Here is a 23,170-nt window from a genome sequence, read left to right as displayed (position 1 = left end):
CGATATTAGGATGTGCCGACGTTAGAAAATACGTTTCACTCGGTCTAAAAGAACACATCTTTGCAGAAACAATCTGATAGAAAAAGGGAGAATTTGAAGAGATGGAAAAAAATTAGTGACAAAAGTTCTCACTACATTCATTTGAGTAAAGATAAACCGAAACGCCCTACCGAAGGACTATGGTTCCATCTAACAGTGTGAGAAGGGTGAAATGTTTTGTTTGTTTTAAAGGTAGGCTGACTCATATGCTCAATCTGCTTGAATCCAAGAAAACAACTACCAGTGCACATTGCAAGACTCTCTGTTCCAAAGATCGTTGCTTTAGATGGACAATGATGGCGAACCTTTGTCATCTTACCGTTTCAAAGCATCGCTCCAAGTTGAATGGCATGAAGACAATGACAAAGAAACTCTTCACATTTTGCAAAGGTAAGAACTAAAGATAGTTGCCTCGCTATGCTTCATTATCAGGTACATGTACTACAAGGATAGAGCAGAAAAGAATTAACCAATTAAAATACCCTAAAAACAAGTAGGTTTATGAATTACTTAGTAATCAGTTGACAACTGAAATCATACTATTCGGAAGGGTGGCCTCCGAAACTGAAAGAGACTTCATCATTGCCCAAAAAATTAAAATCGAGATTTTTTTCTTTTTTATAAAATTTTCCACGTATCAGAAAAATAGCGTTGAAAAAAATTTAGTGCTTAACAGTATTCGCGAAGGGAAGATAGTGCTACTTTATAAGTCTATATAGTTTTCCCGTTCAATAGCTCTCCAAGCCTGAAACACGCTCTTCACACAGCATGAAATCATCTTTCACAATATTCCTTTTTTTAGGAAAAATGTTAGCATGCGCAGGTATGTGTGTTCAACATTACTTACATTTCTTCAATAAATACAACCCGATGGGCGGTGTATGCATAAAAAAGAAGTAACTCCTACAAGTAGAATCTGCCATTACTTCAACTTACGTCGCCCCGAACTTTGTCATGATGTCGGCTATGTCTTATAACCTTAAAAATGGTCGATTGGGTCATACACAACCTTCGTGCAGTTGTAAGCTGCTACGATTGTTGCTACTGAGCCTGATAGAAATGGCTACGATTGTTGCTACTGAGCCTGATAGAAATGGCTACGATTGTTGCTACTGAGCCTGATAGAAATGGCTACGATTGTTGCTACTGAGCCTGATAGAAATGGCTACGATTGTTGCTACTGAGCCTGATAGAAATGGCTACGGTTGTTGCTACTGAGCCTGATAGAAATGGCTACGATTGTTGCTACTGAGCCTGATAGAAATGGCTACGATTGTTGCTACTGAGCCTGATAGAAATGGCTACGATTGTTGCTACTGAGCCTGATAGAAATGGCTACGATTGTTGCTACTGAGCCTGATAGAAATGGCTACGATTGTTGCTACTGAGCCTGATAGAAATGGCTACGATTGTTGCTACTGAGCCTGATAGAAATGGCTACGATTGTTGCTACTGAGCCTGATAGAAATGGCTACGATTTTTGCTACTGAGCCTGATAGAAATGGCTACGATTGTTGCTACTGAGCCTGATAGAAATGGCTACGATTGTTGCTACTGAGCCTGATAGAAATGGCTACGATTGTTGCTACTGAGCCTGATAGAAATGGCTACGATTGTTGCTACTGAGCCTGATAGAAATGGCTACGGTTGTTGCTACTGAGCCTGATAGAAATGGCTACGATTGTTGCTACTGAGCCTGATAGAAATGGCTACGGTTGTTGCTACTGAGCCTGATAGAAATGGCTACGATTGTTGCTACTGAGCCTGATAGAAATGGCTACGGTTGTTGCTACTGAGCCTGATAGAAATGGCTACGATTGTTGCTACTGAGCCTGATAGAAATGGCTACGATTGTTGCTACTGAGCCTGATAGAAATGGCTACGATTGTTGCTACTGAGCCTGATAGAAATGGCTACGGTTGTTGCTACTGAGCCTGATAGAAATTCCCATATTTGCAAAGGAGCAAGAAGCTCATATCGATGTTGACAACGATACACTGCTATACCAAATATTGGCAGACAGCAATGAAGAGAATTCAGTCTTTGGTCGGTGACTCTTAGTTGACTAATTTATCAATTAGTAGTCAAAGAGTATTGAAAAACTGCTACTAATTTCCAAACTACCCATTACTATTCTTCAATAAAGGACTGGAAAAGGTCTATCATAAGAAGATGAAAAATGTCCATCATTGCAAGACCGCGTGTTCCAACACAGCTACCTGCAGCGGAATGTACTACCTTACCAAGCAGAAGCTTTGTACCATTAGAGTTTGCCAGAAGAAGGGGAGTAAGGATGTTGCCAAGCCAGCTGATAAGACTTTCAAGCCATGCAGTCACAAGCCATGTCAAGGTAAACACTTAAAAGGCAATTATACATCGTCAATGAATATAGGTCAATCACAGGATTAATTTAGTTGATCTGTGTTGCATTTTACTCATATACGCCAGAGCAAGCCAAATATATGCCTTTAAGTGTTGGAATGTTAGTAATAATGTGTTGGGGTTTAAGTAATGATACTAAATCAATGAATTCATCTTATTTTAGGCCACCCAAGAGATGAAAAAAAGGCCCGAAAGAAGAATGTGAAAAAGCCAGAGAAGAAAAAAGCTCAGAAAAAGGCCAAACCACTTAACTGTAAGTAAAGTACTCATCATATAAATAATTGCTCTCGTGGAGTCTACTCACGATTTTACCTGAGATTTAGCTTTGTGAGACAAAATGTTAAATGTGACATCTAGCCAACAGGGACTTGCACAAAGCAGTGTGAATCATAGGAGAAAGTAAATCAATATATTCACCGTGACATATCTCATATGCTTCCTCTCTCTTGAATAGGTGCAATGAGCTTCTGGTTTAGTGTGTTGGAGTCTAAGAAGACAATCACTGCATCAGCTTGTAAGGCTCTTTGTGTTAAAGGGCATTGCAGCACTTGGACAATGATGGACGGGTTGTGTCATCTTACCGTCCCAAAAAGCTCCAAACTGGTCGGAATGAAGACAATGTCAGAGAAGCAGTTTACATTTTGTACCAGTGAGTAGTTAAGTGATGGTTTTCCACCATGCGAATGTTTCTCAAGATTTATTTTGTGATGTGACGGTGCAGCTCTCAACTCCCTTATGTTCCATCAATACTTGGTCTAGGTGAGTCTGTTCAGACTGTTTCACTTTCCTGCTATGATGGAAAGATAAGATAAACCAGATACTTGTTGTCTGTAGTTCACCGAGAGTGTTCCATCAACTTGAATCGGGTTTTTTTTTTCGGGAAAAGGTCACAACAAGAATACCACAGGATAAAACCATTTTAATCCTATCTGATTTTATGACAATTATATCATCGTCGTGTAGAGTAGAATTTATCACGCAGAATTTCAATTCAGTACGAATGTGTATCGTTTTTCTTTACCAGGAAATGTGGTTTGCAGTGGTAAGGGTAAGTGCACATGGTACACCTTCTTGTTCTACTTCGTTTGCCAAGAACGAAATCGACATAACAGTAAAGTTGGGTTCTTGAGAGGGGTAAATTCATTTTTAATGATCCAGTGGAGACTTTGTTCTTCCCCTGCTTTGCAAATCTCCTTCATGATCAACACAAGGACCTGCTCAAGTCAATTCTTCTATCAGAGATGTTTACAATTAACTCGGATATTAGCAAAGAAGCCAATGTGGGTATGTAGTGGCTCGCCGTTCTCAATGAGTTAAGATTAACCCCACCGCCAGCTATAATACGGTCTGCTAAGTTGGGGGGCAACCTGCATGCGATGGTTGCGGAATCGTAGATTCAACAGTGTTTCCACCCAACCTAAGATCGTGGTCGAATTCTATACAAACTGATATCTTTCTAAATCTAGGTACTGAACACGTGTATAACAAGAAGAAGATTGCTCTCGATGAATGCAAGTCCACGTGTTCTCAGACATCGGCCTGTTCTGGAATATATTACCTCACCACACACAAGCTCTGTACTATGAAGGTCTGCCAGGAGAAGGGAAAGGCGATGCCCAAACCGGCTGACAAAGCATTCAAACAGTGCAGTCACAAGCCATGCCATGGTAAATTCAATATAGTTAATAGCAACTGCAAGCATTGAACACTTCTTATGAGAAATTTCATTTCTTGGTCATTGATTCGAAGGTATTATCTGCCACAAAACCTTTGAGATAGGCATGGGATGGTTCCACCAAAACCGACAGGTGGGGCCTGCATGGCACCTTTTGGACATTCACTAAATTGATGTTTACCCATATCAACCTAGCGTTGAGATAGAACCATGTATTTCCCCATTCGTACGTTATATCAAAACTGCTTCATTAGATTTTCGTAACACAGATACCTTTATTTCAGGAAAGGCCGTAGAAGGGAAGAAAAAGAAAAAGAGTGGCTACAATCCGCAGATATTTTGGTGTAAGGTTTTTCTAATAAAACAATCCGCTTTTTCTGGTAATTCGGTAAAAAAGACCAGTCCCTTTAGCCGAGCGTAGCTTCCCCACAAAGTTGATCACATCAGTTAACAGTGGATGCCACAGTGGATGCCACAGTGGATGCCACAGTGGATGCCACAGTGGATGCCACAGTGGATGCCACAGTGGATGCCACAGTGGATGCCACAGTGGATGCCACAGTGGATGCCACAGTGGATGCCACAGTGGATGCCACAGTGGATGCCACAGTGGATGCCACAGTGGATGCCACAGTGGATTCCACAGTGGATTCCACACTGGATTCCACAGTGGATTCCACAGTGGATTCCACAGTGGATTCCATGTTTATATCATTGATGTTCTTGTGGTTCTCCTTCAGGTCCCCAACACTTCTTTTTATCCGTTCTCTACTCGAAGACAATCACGAAAAACTCCGCCTGTGCAGCAGAGTGCAAGAAACTAGGAGGAGGAACGTGTTTCAAATGGGTAATGATGAACGGAGCCTGTTACCTGGTATGCAGTTCTCTTGGGCAGTCCAACAGTATGGCGAAGCTTTCGCACACGGAATATACATTGTGTGGAGTCAGAAGTAAGCCATTTTGTCATGCACTCGTCCTTGATGTTTGATCGTAATAGAGAAAAGTTGGGCGCCTCCCAAGAGGTGATTACAGACAGGCTTTGTGATTTGCAGACCTAGGTTCCCATTTCAAAATGACATCATAGGTACCAGATGTGATGGTGAACACACAATGTTTCGTCCTAGAAAACGACATAGCAGCGCTCTGTTACACTGCATTGGTTACTCAATCTCGAATGAGAGCGCACACATTATTCACATCGGAGTCAATGGTAGTAAATCTTGGGAGAGCCAGTAAACTCAGCATGTGAAGATTTAGCGACGGCTACTAACAGCGAAGCTAGGAGACTACAGTCCCCCCCCCCCCCCCGACACGCGGGCATAGGCCTATGGTCCTTTGCCGTGAACTGCGCTAAACTGAGACAGTGATTACATGTATATGTAGATAATAATCATCGACTTGCTGGTAAGGCAGCCACTAAACAGTCATGAGAGTCATCATATCTCGCCCGAATCTTTGGCTCGTTTTGTTATTTCATTTCGTATCTTTTCACTGTTATCCATTTATCAAGGTGAGAACCGGTATTCTAGGAAGGATGGAAAGAATGATTGAATCAAAGAATGAATAGGCAAATAACTAATTATTCCTCTTCTTATTGCAGGTCGAATGCATAAGTGCAAGAGTAAGTTTTCAGACGACAGACGTCCAATACAACCCTTCAACAGATATGTTGAAATTATCACCTCGTCATAATTCGTTTTATAATTCACACTGGTCAATTGGTTATGTCTACCAATCCCGTGTCCACATGAGACATGGAGAAGGCTGGGTGGTGGTCAAAGTTACTTACTCTATTTCACAAAAAGACACTCCTTGTACACTTTCTTGCATTTACTCAAACGGTCAATCTCGTTCTCTATTTAGCTCGTGGCAAGGAATCAATATTCCACAAGACTGTGAAAACTGACGATGATTGCAAAGAAGCTTGTGCCCACACCACACTTTGTTCAGGAGCCTACTTCTTCAAGAAGACAAAACATTGCAGTATTTCCCTGTGCAAAACAAAGAGTGATAAGGCTGATGCTAAACCTTACGACAAGACATTCAAACCTTGTAAAAAGCCACCGTGTACAGGTAAGATAACGACTTGGGAGTTCAAAGCCTCTCCTAAAAGATTTCTAATAACTCACAAGCAATGGTCATAAGATGTAAAGTCGTCCAATGATGATATCACTTCCGATAACTTAATATTACTCTGAAAATAGAGTTGGATAACTGACACGAACCATTTTGTGAAATGTTCCTTACTTTATTTGTTCGCCTTTGATTCTAGAGCAAGTCACGTCGACATCTTAGTACTTTTCAAATCTGGTAACCTGCATCGATATATACATTGATATATATTTGTCTCTATTGTTCAGGTTTGGCAACAAGCACTCACCTCTCCGGCCGCTGTAAGTAGGTCTTTTTACGCAATGTATCAGCATTTATAAAATAGCCATCGCATGCAGAAAGACTGCTTGTCATAATTTAGTATTTAAAGAAAAGGATCCCCCCCCCCGCACGAACACACACTGTTTATTTTCTGCCATGACAGAAAAAAAGATTTATTTTCCTATGAATTAATGTACTCAATTTGTACATCTTTTGCCGCAATGATTAGCTGACACCTCAGAGTTTATTGATAGTAGCTAGTTTCATGTGTACTGAATGTTACCACGGATCAACTTCCTCTGCAAAGCTATGTCTACACACTCATCAATCTTCTTTCCAGGAAAAGATATTTCGATCTGTCAGTGTCAACGGTTGCTTGGTGAAAATCGGACCACAACAGAAGGAATTATCTACACACCTAGGGATGGCAATCCTGCCTAAAAATGACTTACTATACATGTATATTGCCTTTATTTCAGGCATCCACTTCTGTAATAATTCATGCAGTCTGATTCATTCATAATAAAGAAGCGACGAAGTATATCGAGGTGTTTCGTCATCATTCATCATCTCGTCAAAACGATGCTGGTTTTACATTGTTTGACCAAGCCTCCTCTACAAAAGTCATCAGGCAACACGTCGTTTATATGGTCCTCCACAGTTTTATATTGACAAGTCTTCGAGTGTGTTGTATGAAGATGCAAGAAACCCCTGCACATCACCATCTGCACAGTTGTTTCAGAATAAAGTGCAGCGTAACCATCAGCAGAAGGTATTAGAATTCTCAGGTGGAATTGTTAATTAAAAAACGAATCAACTGCCTGCTTATTAGAATAAAAGTACAGCTAGGTCTTAGACAATATTACTTGACAGAGGAAAACTGTTTTGTCTTGTTTTTATCAAAGATACAATCACGGCTTTTAAAGATAGCTTAGTACCTAAACACCCCGTGAAGTATGTCTTGCGCTGTTGCTTATAACTAAATTGCCACAAGGACCTATTCTCCATATGTAAAATAAAGAGGACCCTAGGATTTGGAGTGCTGAATATGTACCGGCTACCGCTCTCCACATTCCAGTCGTACTTCCGTAGCCCAGTGGTCTGAGGCGCCGACCTGATTGGTTTTTACTTTTTGCGCTGGTTCGAATCCCAACGGGGAATCCTTGAGAAATAAAATGTGTCACGCTGTAGTTCTTTCCGCATCCGCTAGATGGCTGTGTTTGTAAGCTGGGCCATTTTACCCGAGCCGAATGCACGCTGTTGAAGACGGTCACAAACTCAGCATGCAGAAACAGCCTCACATCCACTGGGGACCACACCAGTGCCTGTAATGGATAGCGCTGCTGTCACGATGCTCTCTTCAAGACATGTTCCACCTTGCAATAGAGACAACCTCGCATGCACTGGGGACAACACCAGCGCCTGCAATGTATATGGTGTCACAGTCTCAAGGCACTCTTGAAGACAGTCACCCCCTAGCCGAAGAGACAACCTCACATGCACTGGGGACAACACCAGCGCCTGCAATGTATATGGTGTCACAGTCTCAAGGCACTCTTGAAGACAGTCATCCCCTGGCCGAAGAGACAACCTCGCATGCACTGGGGACAACACCAGCGCCTGCAATGTATAGCGATGGTGTCTCAAGGCACTCTTGAAGACAGTCACCCCCTGGCCGAAGAGACAACCTCGCATGGGGACAACACCAGTGCCTGCAATGTATAGCGATGGTGTCTCAAGGCACTCTTGAAGACAGTCACCCCTAGCCGAAGAGACAACCTCACATGCACTGGGGACAACACCAGCGCCTGCAATGTATAGCGATGGTGTCTCAAGGCACTCTTGAAGACAGTCAGCCCCTGGCCAAAGAGACAACCTCACATGGGGACAACACCAGCGCCTGCAATGTATAGTGATGGTGTCTCAAGGCACTCTTGAAGACAGTCAGCCCCTGGCCGAAGAGACAACCTCACATGCACTGGGGACAACACCAGCGCCTGCAATGTATAGCGATGGTGTCTCAAGGCACTCTTGAAGACAGTCATCCCCTGGCCGAAGAGACAACCTCACATGCACTGGGGACAACACCAGCGCCTGCAATGTATAGCGATGGTGTCTCAAGGCACTCTTGAAGACAGTCATCCCCTGGCCGAAGAGACAACCTCACATGCACCTGGTTCTTGCTGTCTTGAATGAACCATTGAAGACAGGCCCAAATATCCTGCTGGACAACTCAAGGAGTCTACTAGATCTAGCTCATAAGGTACCTAGGACATAATCATGACCCTACTGGCCATTAGGCTCATGCACTCCCCCCGGGCTGTACCTGAAACAGCTCATGTACCATGTACAAATTGTGTACCACAGACATCTCATGTGTCTGGGACAGTAGAGTCTCGATAATTCCGGTAACTGTTTGATAATTTCTTCCTCAGAAGGTGACTTCAAGCGCGGTGGTTTAGATCCGATGACGATATCGATTAACAGAAAAAGGTTCTTTAACGTTCTTGATGATTTATTATATGAGGTGTACATCTTTCGCCCGGAGCTACTGGCCGTAATCATGGGATCCCTACCAAAAAAGACCTAAAAGACCCAAGCAGAGTCGCCCACCCCCGCGCTGAATATCTACCGGCTACCGCTCTCTCTGTTCAACCTGTACTTCGGTAGCTCAGTGGTCTGAGGCGCTGCCCCAACTGGTTTTTCTTTTTGCGCTGGTTCGAATCCCCCCGGTGCTCCCAACTACATGAACATGCTGTAATGTAATACAGGAGGCATCGCAATACAAAAAACGGCCCCTAACCGTTTTACAGTAGTGAGATTGTCCAATCAGAAGCTATAACGACCGTACTTCGTTCGCGCAGCCAAGCACGACTTTCTTTTTCGATTTTACAGTATTTCCAGTTTATATTATCTGATTATTCGTATTTTAGGACCGTATTTTATTCCAATCTTTGTGCTGTTGACAATCAGAAACTATTGGAACAAGGGACCGGAACAAGTAGGTGGTTACAGATTGAGAACCAGACAATGTAAGATAAAGTCTTAGATATGAGGCTAGGCTAAGAATCAAAAGTTGGTCAAAAGACGGAAGCTATATATGTCAATTACTGAGTCATCAACATCATAATCGTTCATGCTATGCAGGCCTACATCGTGTCAAACATGTATGTAACAACATGTCAACATGGTGTTTGAAGCTAACGTGCTTTCCAACTAACCGGGCTCGAGTATTGATAAATGACACTAGTGACACGAGGCCTATTATATCAATCTTCATCACATGCATCCTCGAATACCATGGTCAGTTGAATGCTCCTCCCCTTGCACACACTGATACTCCCGACTCCTGACCCTGGAATTAACCTGTAGTTCGTGAGATGAGGCCGACGAATCCTCTCCAAACATCAATCAAAATAGCAAAGGTCCAATGCAAAACAGTACACATATGATCTGCTTATCACCAGTTAATGTACAGTATGATCTGCTTATCACCAGTTAATGTGCAGTTTATTCAAGGTACTCATGTACTTGTGTTGCAGTGCATGAGGATCATGTATTGCATTCATATTGGATAAACTAGATATACCCTTCTAATTGGGAACTTCTCAGATGACAGTATCTGAACTAAACCAAAGCTAACATTCCATCTGGCATTTCAAGTGAAACATTTGAAAGCTGAAGCCACTTCAAGCCAGCCAGTGTATTTCAGGGAGTGGTAGTCTCCTAATGCATCTTATTGTCTTGCAGTCACGTTGATGTAGCTCATCAGAGCAACAGCAACTGTCGGTGAGAGTACCTCGGCAACAGACGACATGGCAACAGGTGGAGATGATAAACGTGGACACATCGTGACGGAGAAAGGAAGGATGAGAAGTGTGTTTGGATTTGACTTCTCAGACTTTCAAAGCTGGTTGTCATTGAATCAATGGCTACATGCACCAAGGCATCCATCGAATCTTGCAGCACTTCGAGTTGCATTTGGTGAGTTTGTTTCTTTCATTTAAAAGTTATAGTATTTCTGAGTTTTTGTTTGATTTGCCTAATTCAAAACACTACACACAAACCATGTAGTGGTCACTTTGATAGGGAATGGGACAGGCTGGGTGGTTTTCTCTTGGTATCTCCCAGTGGACACCTCTGTAAAAGCCGACCACCCTCTCAGTTAAGAACACTAATTTTGTTTTAATAGGGATTTGACGTCCCTATTGAGGACAGCTTTTGTCTGTCCCAAGGGTGACCTAGCACTCTGTGTGCTACTGTATCAACAGGCATTGAACAGCATTGTGGTCTGAATCTGTCTCCTTGTTGGAAACCGTCATATCAGTGATGTGGGCCAACATTTGATGTTCTCACCAAAGAGTTGGTTTTATAAATCACCTTTATATTGCAGGTTTATTGATGGTGATTGATGTGTTCACAGAGCGTGGCTTTCCTCATGCTGAGCGACGATGGGGTTCGACTGACGAGTGTCAGTTTCCTCTCTTTGACTTCCTGCGCCCGCTGCCTCTTCCATGGATGTTTGTGGCGTACCTCGCTCTTCTTGCAGGTAAGACCCTCTCTTTATTATGTCCATGTGCATTTTAGCAAGTTTTGCCTTCCAAATCACGAAAATAAAACAACTGAGAGTCCCTTCATTCACTGGTACCAAGACTTGATAAACTCTAGTCTTTATTGATCCTGGCTGGTACCAAAGTATCAGCGATGTTTCTCCTCTTTTAGACTAGCATGTTTTTATATAGTGTCTTCAATACTCTTAGTTCTACTGCTAAGCTCATTTGTCTTTCCTGAAACCAGTTGCCTATTCTCTGCTCCACTTATAAATGAATTATAGGTAATCAGCAGCATGTTAGTTGTCCTCAACTCGCGGCGAAATAGTCTATTTCCATGGAAACAGGAAATCACGGTTGGGTAATGTGCTGCTGGCTTGCTTGTGGGAATTGCTAATTGACCTTTATAAAAAACACCAACACCAACACCTGTCAACCCGTTAAGGCTTGGAGCTTGTTAATTAGCATGTCTTATTGAAGGTCTGTGACAGGTAACTAACTCTAAGATCAAACCAGATAATACAGAAACTTCTCACAACCATTTTGGCTTTGTTGAGTCCAGTGCCATCTTCTTGTAAAATAGACTAGGTTGATTGTTGAAGGAACAGGACAGCTTGCAAAAAATGGCCTTGGAAGGATATTTGAATTTGTGGAGGACACGTAACCTACAATAGCAAACTGGTTCACTGTCTGATCTTAATAAAGTGATATCATCATTTTCGCAAGAAGAGGTGACATTCAACAAAGCGAGTGTAATGTGAACCATTACTCCTTACAAATTGTGTAAAAATGACATAAATTTGGGAGATAAACCACTGTCGTTGAGAGGTTGACCTGCAAACAGAGGTGTCTGCTGCAGGTGCAAGTTTGGTTCTAATTGCAGGTGCCCTTGGCATCATGTTTTGCTTCCTGTAGAGGTTGACCTGCAAACAGAGGTGTCCACTGTAGGTGCAAGTTTGGTTCTAATTGCAGGTGCCCTTGGCATCATGTTTGGCTTCCTGCAGAGGTTGACCTGCAAACAGAGGTGTCCACTGTAGGTGCAAGTTTGGTTCTAATTGCAGGTGCCCTTGGCATCATGTTTGGCTTCCTGTAGAGGTTGACCTGCAAACAGAGGTGTCCGCTGTAGGTGCAAGTTTGGTTCTAATTGCAGGTGCCCTTGGCATCATGTTTGGCCTCCTGTAGAGGTTGACCTGCAAACAGAGGTGTCCGCTGTAGGTGCAAGTTTGGTTCTAATTGCAGGTGCCCTTGGCATCATGTTTGGCCTCCTGTAGAGGTTGACCTGCAAACAGAGGTGTCCACTGTAGGTGCAAGTTTGGTTCTAATTGCAGGTGCCCTTGGCATCATGTTTGGCCTCCTGTAGAGGTTGACCTGCAAACAGAGGTGTCTGCTGTAGGTGCAAGTTTGGTTCTAATTGCAGGTGCCCTTGGCATCATGTTTGGCCTCCTGTAGAGGTTGACCTGCAAACAGAGGTGTCCGCTGTAGGTACAAGTTTGGTTCTAATTGCAGGTGCCCTTGGCATCATGTTTGGCCTCCTGTAGAGGTTGACCTGCAAACAGAGGTGTCTGCTGTAGGTGCAAGTTTGGTTCTAATTGCAGGTGCCCTTGGCATCATGTTTGGCCTCCTGTAGAGGTTGACCTGCAAACAGAGGTGTCCGCTGTAGGTACAAGTTTGGTTCTAATTGCAGGTGCCCTTGGCATCATGTTTGGCCTCCTGTAGAGGTTGACCTGCAAACAGAGGTGTCCGCTGTAGGTGCAAGTGTGGTTCTAATTGCAGGTGCCCTTGGCATCATGTTTGGCTTCCTGTAGAGGTTGACCTGCAAACAGAGGTGTCTGCTGTAGGTGCAAGTTTGGTTCTAATTGCAGGTGCCCTTGGCATCATGTTTGGCTTCCTGTAGACAGAGGTGTCCGCTGTAGGTGCAAGTTTGGTTCTAATTGCAGGTGCCCTTGGCATCATGTTTGGCTTCCTGTAGAGGTTGACCTGCAAACAGAGGTGTCCGCTGTAGGTGCAAGTTTGGTTCTAATTGCAGGTGCCCTTGGCATCATGTTTGGCCTCCTGTAGAGGTTGACCTGCAAACAGAGGTGTCTGCTGTAGGTGCAAGTTTGGTTCTAATTGCAGGTGCCCTTGGCATCATGTTTGGCTTCCTGTAGAGGTTGACCTGCAAACAGAGGTGTCTGCTGTAGGTGCAAGTTTGGTTCTAATTGCAGGTGCCCTTGGCATCATGTTTGGCTTCCTGTACAAGTTGAGCTGCCTTGTCTATATGACAATCTACTGGTACATCTTCCTGCTGGACAAGGTGTCGTGGAACAACCATTCCTATCTCTATGGTCTCATCAGTCTCCAGCTGCTGTTGATTGATGCCAACAGATCATGGTAATTATCTGACAGTCTAACGTTGACAATCAACCATTAGAAACTTGAATAGTCCTTCCACCTACTTAACCGCAAGGAAACCTGATGGTTTGTAACTTTATCGAATAAAGAATTATGATTTACCATCCCAGATTAGTTTAGGCAGGATGTTGTTTGGGGGTGTGTAATCTCACTTCTTCAATATTCATCACCACATTTTTTCGTCTTTCAGGTCGATTGATGGACTTATTTGGCCAAAGTTGAGAAATTCCCATGTGCCATCGTGGAACTATGGTCTACTTAGATTCCAAGTGAGTATTGACATTTGGATCCAAATGATATTGTTATTCAAAGTTCTGAGTTAACTTTTTAACCATTATCAAGTTTGTATTTTTACACGGTTGGTGTACACCATATGCCATATTTCGCAGATTGTCTACCAAAGTCTCTGAATATGAAATGTGGGACTGTGCACTTTTGTTTTCAACTTTTTGTGCCTTGAGCGAATTCGAAGAACGCAGGACTTGCCCTCGTGGTTATTCCTTTTTTTTTCTGACAAAAATGTGTGGTGTCTTTTTCAGATTTTCATTGTCTATTTCATTGCTGGCTTGAAGAAGTTGGACTTTGACTGGGTGACTGGCTACTCGATGCACAGTCTATCTGAGCACTGGGTATTTATGCCGTTTAGGTAAGTCTGCAATAAACACATGTTGATCTGGTCTATCAGAGTGGGTCACGTTGTTCAGAGGCTGTAACATGCTCCAGCAGTTCTTTCATGATAATCAAAGCAAGTCCTAAACCAACCCATTGAACTGGGAGACCAAGCCTATTCCCTTCCCTTTTCAAGATCGATAGCCACTATTGAAAACAAGAACAAAGTCGAATTGCCAAAGGATATGTTGGAATGACACGGATGAACATTTAATCTCTTTTGATATCTTTTTCACATTGCTATGGGGAACTTGTTAACATTGCTATGGGGAACTTGGAGCCATTTATTGGAGAAAAGATTAAGTTACATAAAAATCTAAAAAGCCATAGTAATATCTGTAAATCTGAAATTATTTCTATTGTTCTCTTGGAGTAGGAACACATCTGAGGCTTTAAGAACTTCAGCCAGAACACTGGATGACCTAAGGTCTTAGGTAGTCTTACATAACACGAGTACTATTACCACTATATATAGGCCTAATCATAGCAAACTAACACCAATGAACAGTAACAATGTACTGTTAAATACCAAGTTAGTGTTCGTTCAAGCAGCCAGCGTACAACCTGTTAGAGGGCGTATACTAGTAAATACCAGTCCTCTTAAAGGGACAACCCTAAATACCAGTCCTCTTAAAGGGACAACCCTAAACACAATCTTACATCGAGGTTGAGTCAGAGGCCAAGGGAACATGGAGGATTTGTAGAAGATAGTCTTACCCGATGGCAAATTTGTTCTGTGCGGAGAACAAGCAAGCTTAGACTGGCATTATTGGAAAAGTGATCTTCCTATCTGTAAAGTCAGCTGTATTGGATTTTGTTGGAGAGAAGGAAAGCAGTATGCTGTGTGGGGCCTCTCTTCTGTCATCACTGTCTCCAAGTTCAAGGGGTGTTTTCAAATCACTTGTTGTTTATCATCAGGGACTTACCTTATGAGAGATGTTTACTGTTGTAAAATAACATTTTCTTGTTTATCTTTTCAGGTCACTCATAGGGAAAGAAAACACTGATCTATTTGTGGTGCATCTCGGTGGCCTCACCATCGACCTCTTCACAGGCTTCCTCCTCTACTTCAGCAAGACGAGGAAACTAGCTTTCCTCTTCGGTGGCTCGTTCCATTTGATGAACTCGAGGATGTTTTCCATTGGTGAGATTGGGAAACCTTTCCTCACTCTATATTCAAGTCATCATGGCTGTCAGTCATACACACATCCTCTATGAGTGGGCATTGAGGCGGAGAAATAAAAAAATGTTTGCTGGAAATTGATTTTAAATCCAGAAGGCGACTTCTCTCTTTTTCTCAAGCATCACCCCCTGAATGGTATGTCCCCCCCCCCCCCCTACGTTGTATTTGACCTTGGGTTTCTCTCCCTTTTTCCAGGCATGTTTCCATACACCATGCTCGCCACAATGCCCATCTTCTCTGACACTGATTGGCCAGCTCGCGTCATGAGGAAAGCTCCAACATGGCTGCGCATATTCACGCCACTCGACGGAGAACCGCAGAGGAATCCACATTGCTTGTATTCAAAGGAGGAAATCAAACCAGAAGAAAAGGTAACAATATCTATTTTTAGCAATGTCCGTGCAGAATCTGGGTCGTTGTTTGCTTGACATGAATTTGCAGTGATATAAACCAGTAGAGAATGCTGCCGACAATGGTATGTTAGCTTCTGTGCTGCCTCTTACTTTCTATCGTTCTCTTGCTAGCACCAGACTAGTAGCAGCCAAGACAAGGTTGGCAGCGATGTCCTGGTCCATAGTCATCCCAAGATGTACCACAGCTTCATGTCAGCTCTCATCATCGTCTACGTCACAACACAGTGTATTCTACCGTATTCACATTCTATCACAAAGGTTTGTACAATTCTACTATTAGCGCCATCTTTCTACCAACTCGGGACGGTTGTAACCTTGACATGAAATGACAAGGATTCTTGGCCCTGTACAGCGGGAGATGACATGAACCCCGAGTCTCAAGTCAACAACTGGGCCCAGGGGTTACTGTAAGTAGATTAGTTTAGAATTCACAGATGGCAGCAGTGTTGAGAATCTGCACAGAGCGTTGGTATTTCCTGGTTGTGGGGATATAAGGGAAAGAGTTACATAATGTTTTCTACTTTAGGGCTACAACAACTGGACCAATGGTCTCTATGGCTACTCGTGGGACATGATGGTTCATAGCTGGCGGACACAGCATACAAGGGTGTCATACAAGAACAAAGAGACTGGTGAGGTTGGCTTCCTGAATCCTGAGGTGAGATTCCTACTTTATTCGTTCACCTCAGCTAATTAGCTCTCCCTCACAGGCCTAAGCTACTCCCCTTGCAGAGGACTTAAGCCTTTCATTATGTTCAAGATTAGCAAGCCATGTCCTGTATTAGAAACTCTGGTCACTTTAGTCTACCTATTAGTGTCCCTGGTCACTCTGGATTGCCTTGTGAGTGTCATGATTATTTGTGTGTATCTGGCCTTGGTCTGGTGACGACCATCTTCTCATTACGTTTCCTCCGGTACCAAGGACAGATGGTGTTGACTCGGCTGGCTGCTGTCAGCGCCACGTCCAGACAACACAGCTTGTGGATGATATCACTATATGCCGTCATCTCGGCGTACCTGTTGGACATGAGCGCAATCAGGAAGTTAATGATCAGAACGGTGACTATCATTATAAACACAAAATGGAGGATAAAGACGATGCTTTGAATCTGAACATCAAATGTTCTCAGGTCAATCATATTCAGCATCAAGAGAACACACGAATACAAACTCGACCAAAAGTCTGCGAATTGGGGCATGTTACAGTCCAGGCTTAAGATTCCGCCGAAGGTCAGTGCAAACGAGATGAAGATTAAGGCGAAGATGAGGATGAAATGCATCAGGGCCAGCATCATCCTCTGGAAGCCAATCACGAATATGCCTAATCCTGGGAAGAGCTGGATGAAGTATAGCAGAGACCAGATGGTCAGGATCTTGTACAACGCATAAGCTGTGGATGCAACGATGGCAAAGGAGTGAGCCATGTTGAAGTTTGCCTGTGCCATTGGTACAAAGAATAATCCAATCCAGAAGAACATGATGTAGGAGAGTGTCATCATGAAGAACGTGATCCGGTAGAAGAGACTACTAACCACAAAGCTTCCAGACTCCTCACCAAAAGAGGGCGTTCCTCCCCTCCGTCTTGACATTAAACGTTTCACCAACACTACAATCATCTCGATGACATCATACAAGAACGAGAAGATACAAAGGGAGAGGAGTAGATCATCACCTAAAGTGCTTTTAGGGTAAGTTGATTGTCTGTCTTTAAGGAGGGTTGAAAGATAGCAGAGAACACTGTCTAACGAACCATTGAAAGATGCATTCCCCCAACGTTGGTAGATAGAGGTATTCATATCTGCTGTTCTGGAGATATTGTTACTTATCAAAGAATCCAATGCCACCTTGTGTGAGTCCTTGGTCAGTAAGATGTAGTTGATGTCGAGGAATAGACTGCTTGATCTGGCTGATTGTGTCATTGCAAACGCCACAAGAGTCAAGCGCAAAGCCATCCACAGCACAACTATGATACGATTCTTGTGAATGATCGACCTCATAAACGCCCGAATGACTGGTTCTTGGAGCAGTCCGCTGTTCCGCAAGACAGGCAGAGTGTCATCACGAATGTTGACTATGTCATTCAGGGGCGACTTGTCCTGGCGAGTTCCTGATGTAAAATATTCCGAAATGTCGTATGTGATATGTAAATGAGGTCCATACTCCATGATTGCCACCTTGTACACATGCTCTGTGTCGAGTATTTCCTTCACGAGTTTATACTGTTTAAGTTTCGTGGCGAGCTCCACCGGTCGTAATCCTTCACCGCTTTGGAAATACAAAAGTGTTTTTCTGCGTATCCCATCTTGATAGAACTTGAAAATGTTAGTGTACATTTCCAAGTAGACTTCCTCTGGTCGTTGTTTCATGTGGCAGCCGAGAACTAACGCATTGATCAGGTTATGACCGTTTTCCATAATATCTAAGATCTCGCAAGCAAACTTCTCATAGTAAAACTCAACAACATCTTTTGAGCCAAACAAAGCTGCCGACATCGGTGCCAGTTTGAAGTTGGTCTGTTTCAGTAGGACAGATACGTAGTCGCAATCCTTTGAAGACACATTCACCTCATTGCCTTGCAATATCATCCTATGAAACATAACTTGATGTTGGTGCGAGAGATTTCCGTATATCTCTCTCAAAGATGTGACGTCATCTTCATACAAAATCTGCAGAAACTTTGACTTGATGCTGCCCGACAATTCTATTCCCATTTCTGGTGACGCTTTCCTGATAAAGTCAGTAACATCTTCCACAGAACATATCACCTTTACTTTAGAACACACTGAATCACTTCCAGGTTTGTCAGTGTCATCTGACTGTAGATCAGCCGCGTCAGTGTCCACATGTCCCTCATCATTGATCCCAGGCTTAGTGATTGGCAGCGACAGTTCAAATCTCTGAGGTGTTTTAACCTCCACCGTTTCAACAGCAGGAGGGCTTGCTTGATCAGATGTCTCATCGGCCATATTCACCTTGAACACTGCAGATGACATTTCCAGATTCGAGTTAGGATGAATAAGTCTTTCTCCACTCATATTCACAACAGGGCTGAAACCTGCAGACGACAGATTCCAATCATTGCAATGAAGAGTCCGCCTGAATTTGATGATTCTCCTGTGATTTAAATGTTCGTTATCAAATCACGAAGAGCATATTATTGCCAGAGCTAGCGCCAGTATCGAGCTAGCGCCAGTATCGAGCTAGCGCCAGTATCGTGTGATGACATGCCCAGTTAGCTTTGGGAGTAGCGTTTTTAATGCGATAAGCTTCTGTTTACCTCTGGTATGACTGATGTACATGATGAATGTAGCCGTCACTATGAAGAATACTAATGTGCCGTTACACTGCGTGTGGACACAGTTTCGCTGATCTATCATAACAAGCACTGCGTCACCACAAAAGGCTCAAGTCTCATTTCAGTTGATAGTCTGTTGCCGAAGCAATCAATGAATGGCAGATATGGTTAATATTGACATGATAAAATTGAGTCAATAGTTATTAGTTGATTGTCAAAGGGCGATAACCTGATCCTTTTTCACACTACAACAACAAAGTCAATAGTACCTTGCTGTATGAGCTACATGAATGATTAAGTAACACTTTTGATAGAACCTGTCAATCATTTAGTGGCTCAAATAGGATGTGACAGTTATGGCCAACAGCAATCATATGTTTCCCTCGAGGATGCACATTTCCCCATAAAGTGTTTTTCAGACAGATCTGGCCTAAGGTACTTGGCTGACCTGTTGTCACTTAACTGTAATAGTGTGATCACAAATAGTAATGTTACACAGACCTGGGCAGCCAGTGTCACAGTTGACCGGCTTTATTGACACTGTGAAAGAGCATTGGTTAGGTCTCTCCTAATGTGTAACACCACTATCTCTTGGGACATGTGATCTGGTCACATTCCTGAGTTCAACAAAGTACCTTTGACCATAACAATATGAAAAAGACTTCACATTAACTTAAGTCTTTTCCAATCTGATGCTTAGCTCTCAACCTAATACATGTAGGCCCTGAGGTCAAAATAGTCAAAGACAGCTCATTCAAGAACTGTATTTAGGAATTAGTATTACAAATATGATTTCAGGCATGGATTTACCGTCGTGACCGCTGGACCTCTCATGCTGACATGGTCAAGCAATATGGTGTGTGTGTACAGGAACGGCTCCGAGATTACAACCTCACCAACATTGAACTGTACATCGATGTGTGGAAGTCGATGAACAAAAGATTCCAACAAAGGTAGAGTTTGTCATCTCCCTCTTCCTTCACTCATTCCTCCACTTCGGCTAGTTTGGATTGAATGAAACTTTGGATCAAAATAACATCTACACGAAACATGAACTTGCAGAAGTCATGTGACTGATTTGAAGGTTGATGGTTGCTCCAGATGACGTTAAAATTTCTACGAAAACAAACCGTTGAAAAACTTAGGCCACCTTGGGATGAGGAGGAGCGTGTAAGTCAACTCTACCATTCCATTTTCAGGATGTTTGATCCAAGAGTTGATATCCTATCAGCGGAGTGGCACCCTCTCGAGGAGACAAGATGGCTCTTCCCACTCTTGACGTCACTTTCAGACTGGAGGGAAAAGCTACGCTTGATATCAAAAGAACTATCAAAGACGTCGAATGACACTGATATTGTGTTCGTGGCAGACTTCCCTGGTACGTTGTCATTCTTTGTTTGTATTGATTGAGTTATTGCAATGTTTAACAGGATTGTAAACATGTCAAATCTCATAAAATAACATGGTCTCTCTATTAGCGAGACTAACAGTGTCAACAAACCTGCCACCATTGCCTTGGGTGAATGTCACATTTTGAGTGCCGGAAAAGGCTGTATTACCTTCGTCAAATGGTATAATGGATTTGGGCGAACCTCTTCAGTGGAGCATGGGGCACGTAGCCCCCTCTTGTAAGAGTAACGACTTTAAGGGCAGCTCTTCCCAAAGAGCCAACCTGAGAAACCTCTGTAGCACTGGAGGTTCTAATCATTCTCTGTGTTGGGTTGTATACTCTACTGTTACTGGTCTTTATCCTCAGGTTTGATGCTCGAGAACTACGTCCAAGACGACTTTGGAAATACAAGTCTGAGCGTGCTGAAGGGTGAGGTCGTCGTTGAGGTTTTACAAGACAAGAAAAAGACAAAGAATATCACACTGAAAGAAGGGGATGAGACTAAGGTTAGTGGACAGTTACATCAACCTCCTTCTTAGTTTGCTTGATGAAGTGTTTCTATGGTTATACACCTGATAGGCTGAGTTATAGGGTGCATGCTATTGGAACTCCACCAGACAGTCCCACTATAATCACCTTCCTTCTCTCTAATTCAGCTTCCTGCAGGCCAGTTCCATAACGTCCACACTGTGTCCACAACTCCCTCCTGTTACATGTACGTCTATGTCAACACAACCCATCAGAAGTTTGAGAAGAAGTTCATTGAATTTGAGAGTAAGGTGAATGCATCGACTGAGAACGGCACCAAGGAATTGACAGGTGAGTTATGGATCATGTGCAATATCATTGTAAGTGACTGTGCATACCATATTGTGCTTGTTACACTGGTCAGCGTAGTAGGTTGTACCACACCTGGAGTAGGAGGCCCGGGGAGTCTTTTGAAAGCCTCTTACGTCAGGGAGGCGCCGGCAGTGAGCAGCTTAAATCCACTCCCCTTTCAGCAGTGTGAGAAGTATAATCCGTCCACCAACAGTGTCCATTGCTATGGGATCTACTTCCCAAGGTAGGAGACAACAAACAGCCTACTGTTTTTGAACCCCTTGCCTCAGTAGAGCTACCGTTCTGCTTTCCAGATTGAATAGCTAGTTTTCTGATGTCAATTGTTTGGTGTGTTGCAGATGCCACCTTATTGAACGACCAACTCTACCCGTTCTATCAGAAGTATCAGGAGCGTCTTGAGTATAAGAGGCAGAGAAAAAGTATTACAGCATTTCAGATGTTCCGATATCGTCTCGTCAACTTCCTTGTTGGAGTTCACCACTCGTGAGTACCACCAGGTGGAGTCTGTAGATCATTCGGCACTTTCCTCATGTAATGATTGGAGGCTTTTAGTCAGGCATTGGCCAATCAGAAGACAGCTACCATGCTGGTTCGGCTCATTAAGCATAAGCCATGGTGCTTACAAGGCCTCTGATTGGACGATACCCAGGCAGACGTCCCCCATTCTTGCTTGATGAAAGTGGCAAATGGAGAAGACTTCCTAAAAGCTGAAAGTGTCAAAGTGAAATTCTCACAGGTGGTTTGTTTGAGTTTCACCTCCTTAGCTGGATCAACTGGAGAAGGGGGTTTTGTAAGTTTGAAATGTTTGTTTCTGTCATCTGGCATCAAGATGATCTCCATCTACGCTGCTTGTGTCGTTGTCCTGACCTGATCCACTTTTGAGCAGCACTTCCAGGGCCATTATAACATTTATATTTTTAGTTTCCTGTTGCATAATTTTGACCTCTTATATTCAGGCTTGTATTATCACACGTGGCCTTGACCTCCATCTACTCAGGTGAGCCAATGGTTGAAATCATCATGGCAACGAACGTGTCAACAAATCTTGACGGAATGAAAGACAACTTTCAATATTGGCTTGGAGTGGAGGCAGTGGAGACGATATTAGAGCTGCCATCGAGGGAGGATTTGTAACAAAGAGTAATGCTTTAGATAGGCACTATCGTCTATCGTTCATCAAGTATTCTGGTATCTGACTTGTCCTCGAGAGACCAATTGGGTTACCAGTAATGGAAATCAATCGAACACCACGGAATATCTATGACTATCTATGGGTAATGTTGGATAACCTTAGTCCTAGCCTAATTAAAGAAGGATACGCCCAAAATCAGATTAAGCTCCTCGGATGGCCAAGCTTTAGGTGTGACCGTGTGGGATGACTGTGAAGTCATTCTGAGGTGTTTTGTTGAAAGAACAGGAAGGAGCAGGTAGATCACTTCCATCGTGGGAACAGCTACGCTTAAAACTCAGTTCTTTTTGACACATTCGCAACAGTGTTTACATTTACGAGATGTTGTGATGTGTCGTTATTGTTGTACTTATAAAACTTTTTCTGGTCAGCGCAAACAATCAAAATTTGATATTAAACTCACTGGTATCAAGACTTGATAAAGACTTGCTTGTATGTACCAGCGATTTGGTGGGTCTCCATGATCATCAAGTTCACTGTTCTTCCTCTCAGTCAGTTGCCTGTTTTCACATGACTGTTGAGATCTTGTCAGTTGGTTCGTGTGCATTGTGTCCAACGAGGTGCAGACACATCTCAGTGGTTGTATATCAGTCAGGATACAAAACAGCATTGTTCAGTTGGAATTTGAATTCAGTATGTATCGGTATTTGAGTTATTTGAAAATCTCACCATAATGCCATACATTGTAAGATTCTATTTTAAAGATGTATTTATCATGAATTGTTGTCACTCAAAGTGGACTACGTATGTTCTATGGAATAAAAATCAGTATATTGTTTAA

At 43.0% G+C, this 23,170-nt stretch overlaps 2 protein-coding genes across 5 annotated transcripts in view; both read left to right on the top strand.

Annotated features, from left to right (window-relative positions):
* Positions 1-7,012, top strand: part of LOC135483148 (uncharacterized) — a 36,486-nt gene extending 29,474 nt beyond the window's left edge. For all 3 annotated transcript variants that reach the window (XM_064763758.1, XM_064763768.1, XM_064763750.1), the window contains 13 exons: positions 232-429; positions 842-862; positions 2,186-2,389; positions 2,585-2,674; positions 2,876-3,070; positions 3,446-3,469; positions 3,888-4,088; positions 4,381-4,440; positions 4,837-5,046; positions 5,697-5,717; positions 5,960-6,169; positions 6,457-6,489; positions 6,810-7,012. In XM_064763758.1, coding sequence (XP_064619828.1) covers positions 232-429; positions 842-862; positions 2,186-2,389; positions 2,585-2,674; positions 2,876-3,070; positions 3,446-3,469; positions 3,888-4,088; positions 4,381-4,440; positions 4,837-5,046; positions 5,697-5,717; positions 5,960-6,169; positions 6,457-6,489; positions 6,810-6,811 — 1,469 coding nt within the window. In that variant the 3' untranslated portion in view covers positions 6,812-7,012. The remainder of the gene's footprint in view (positions 1-231; positions 430-841; positions 863-2,185; positions 2,390-2,584; positions 2,675-2,875; positions 3,071-3,445; positions 3,470-3,887; positions 4,089-4,380; positions 4,441-4,836; positions 5,047-5,696; positions 5,718-5,959; positions 6,170-6,456; positions 6,490-6,809) is intronic.
* A 2,304-nt stretch (positions 7,013-9,316) lies between these two features.
* Positions 9,317-23,170, top strand: LOC135483141 (vitamin K-dependent gamma-carboxylase-like). Of its 2 annotated transcripts, none has more exons than XM_064763727.1 (16): positions 9,317-9,470; positions 10,220-10,453; positions 10,863-11,018; positions 13,224-13,389; positions 13,601-13,679; positions 13,950-14,056; positions 15,060-15,223; positions 15,458-15,633; positions 15,787-15,933; positions 16,202-16,333; positions 19,769-19,923; positions 20,170-20,348; positions 20,727-20,866; positions 21,017-21,179; positions 21,539-21,683; positions 22,157-23,170. In XM_064763727.1, exons 2-16 carry the CDS (start codon positions 10,285-10,287, stop codon positions 22,332-22,334), a joined length of 2,256 nt encoding a protein of 751 aa, XP_064619797.1. In that variant the 5' UTR covers positions 9,317-9,470; positions 10,220-10,284; the 3' UTR covers positions 22,335-23,170. The 2 variants fall into 2 exon arrangements, with proteins under 2 accessions (XP_064619797.1, XP_064619806.1); XM_064763736.1 differs by having other exon boundaries at positions 9,317-9,501.

This window comes from Lineus longissimus, chromosome 1 (assembly GCF_910592395.1).
Source record: "Lineus longissimus chromosome 1, tnLinLong1.2, whole genome shotgun sequence".
Lineage (NCBI taxonomy): Eukaryota > Metazoa > Nemertea > Pilidiophora > Heteronemertea > Lineidae > Lineus > Lineus longissimus.
The sequence above is the reverse complement of the archived record's forward strand: the minus strand, read 5'-3'. Positions and strand labels throughout refer to the sequence as shown.

Excerpts from the sequence above, each read along its gene's own strand:
- LOC135483141 (XM_064763727.1), top strand. The coding sequence starts at position 10,285 with ATGGCAACAGGTGGAGATGATAAACGTGGACACATCGTGACGGAGAAA. Across the intron at positions 11,019-13,223 it reads GTACCTCGCTCTTCTTGCAG|GTGCCCTTGGCATCATGTTT; the intron begins GTAAGACCCTCT and ends TTCTAATTGCAG. Across the intron at positions 13,390-13,600 it reads ATTGATGCCAACAGATCATG|GTCGATTGATGGACTTATTT; the intron begins GTAATTATCTGA and ends TTCGTCTTTCAG.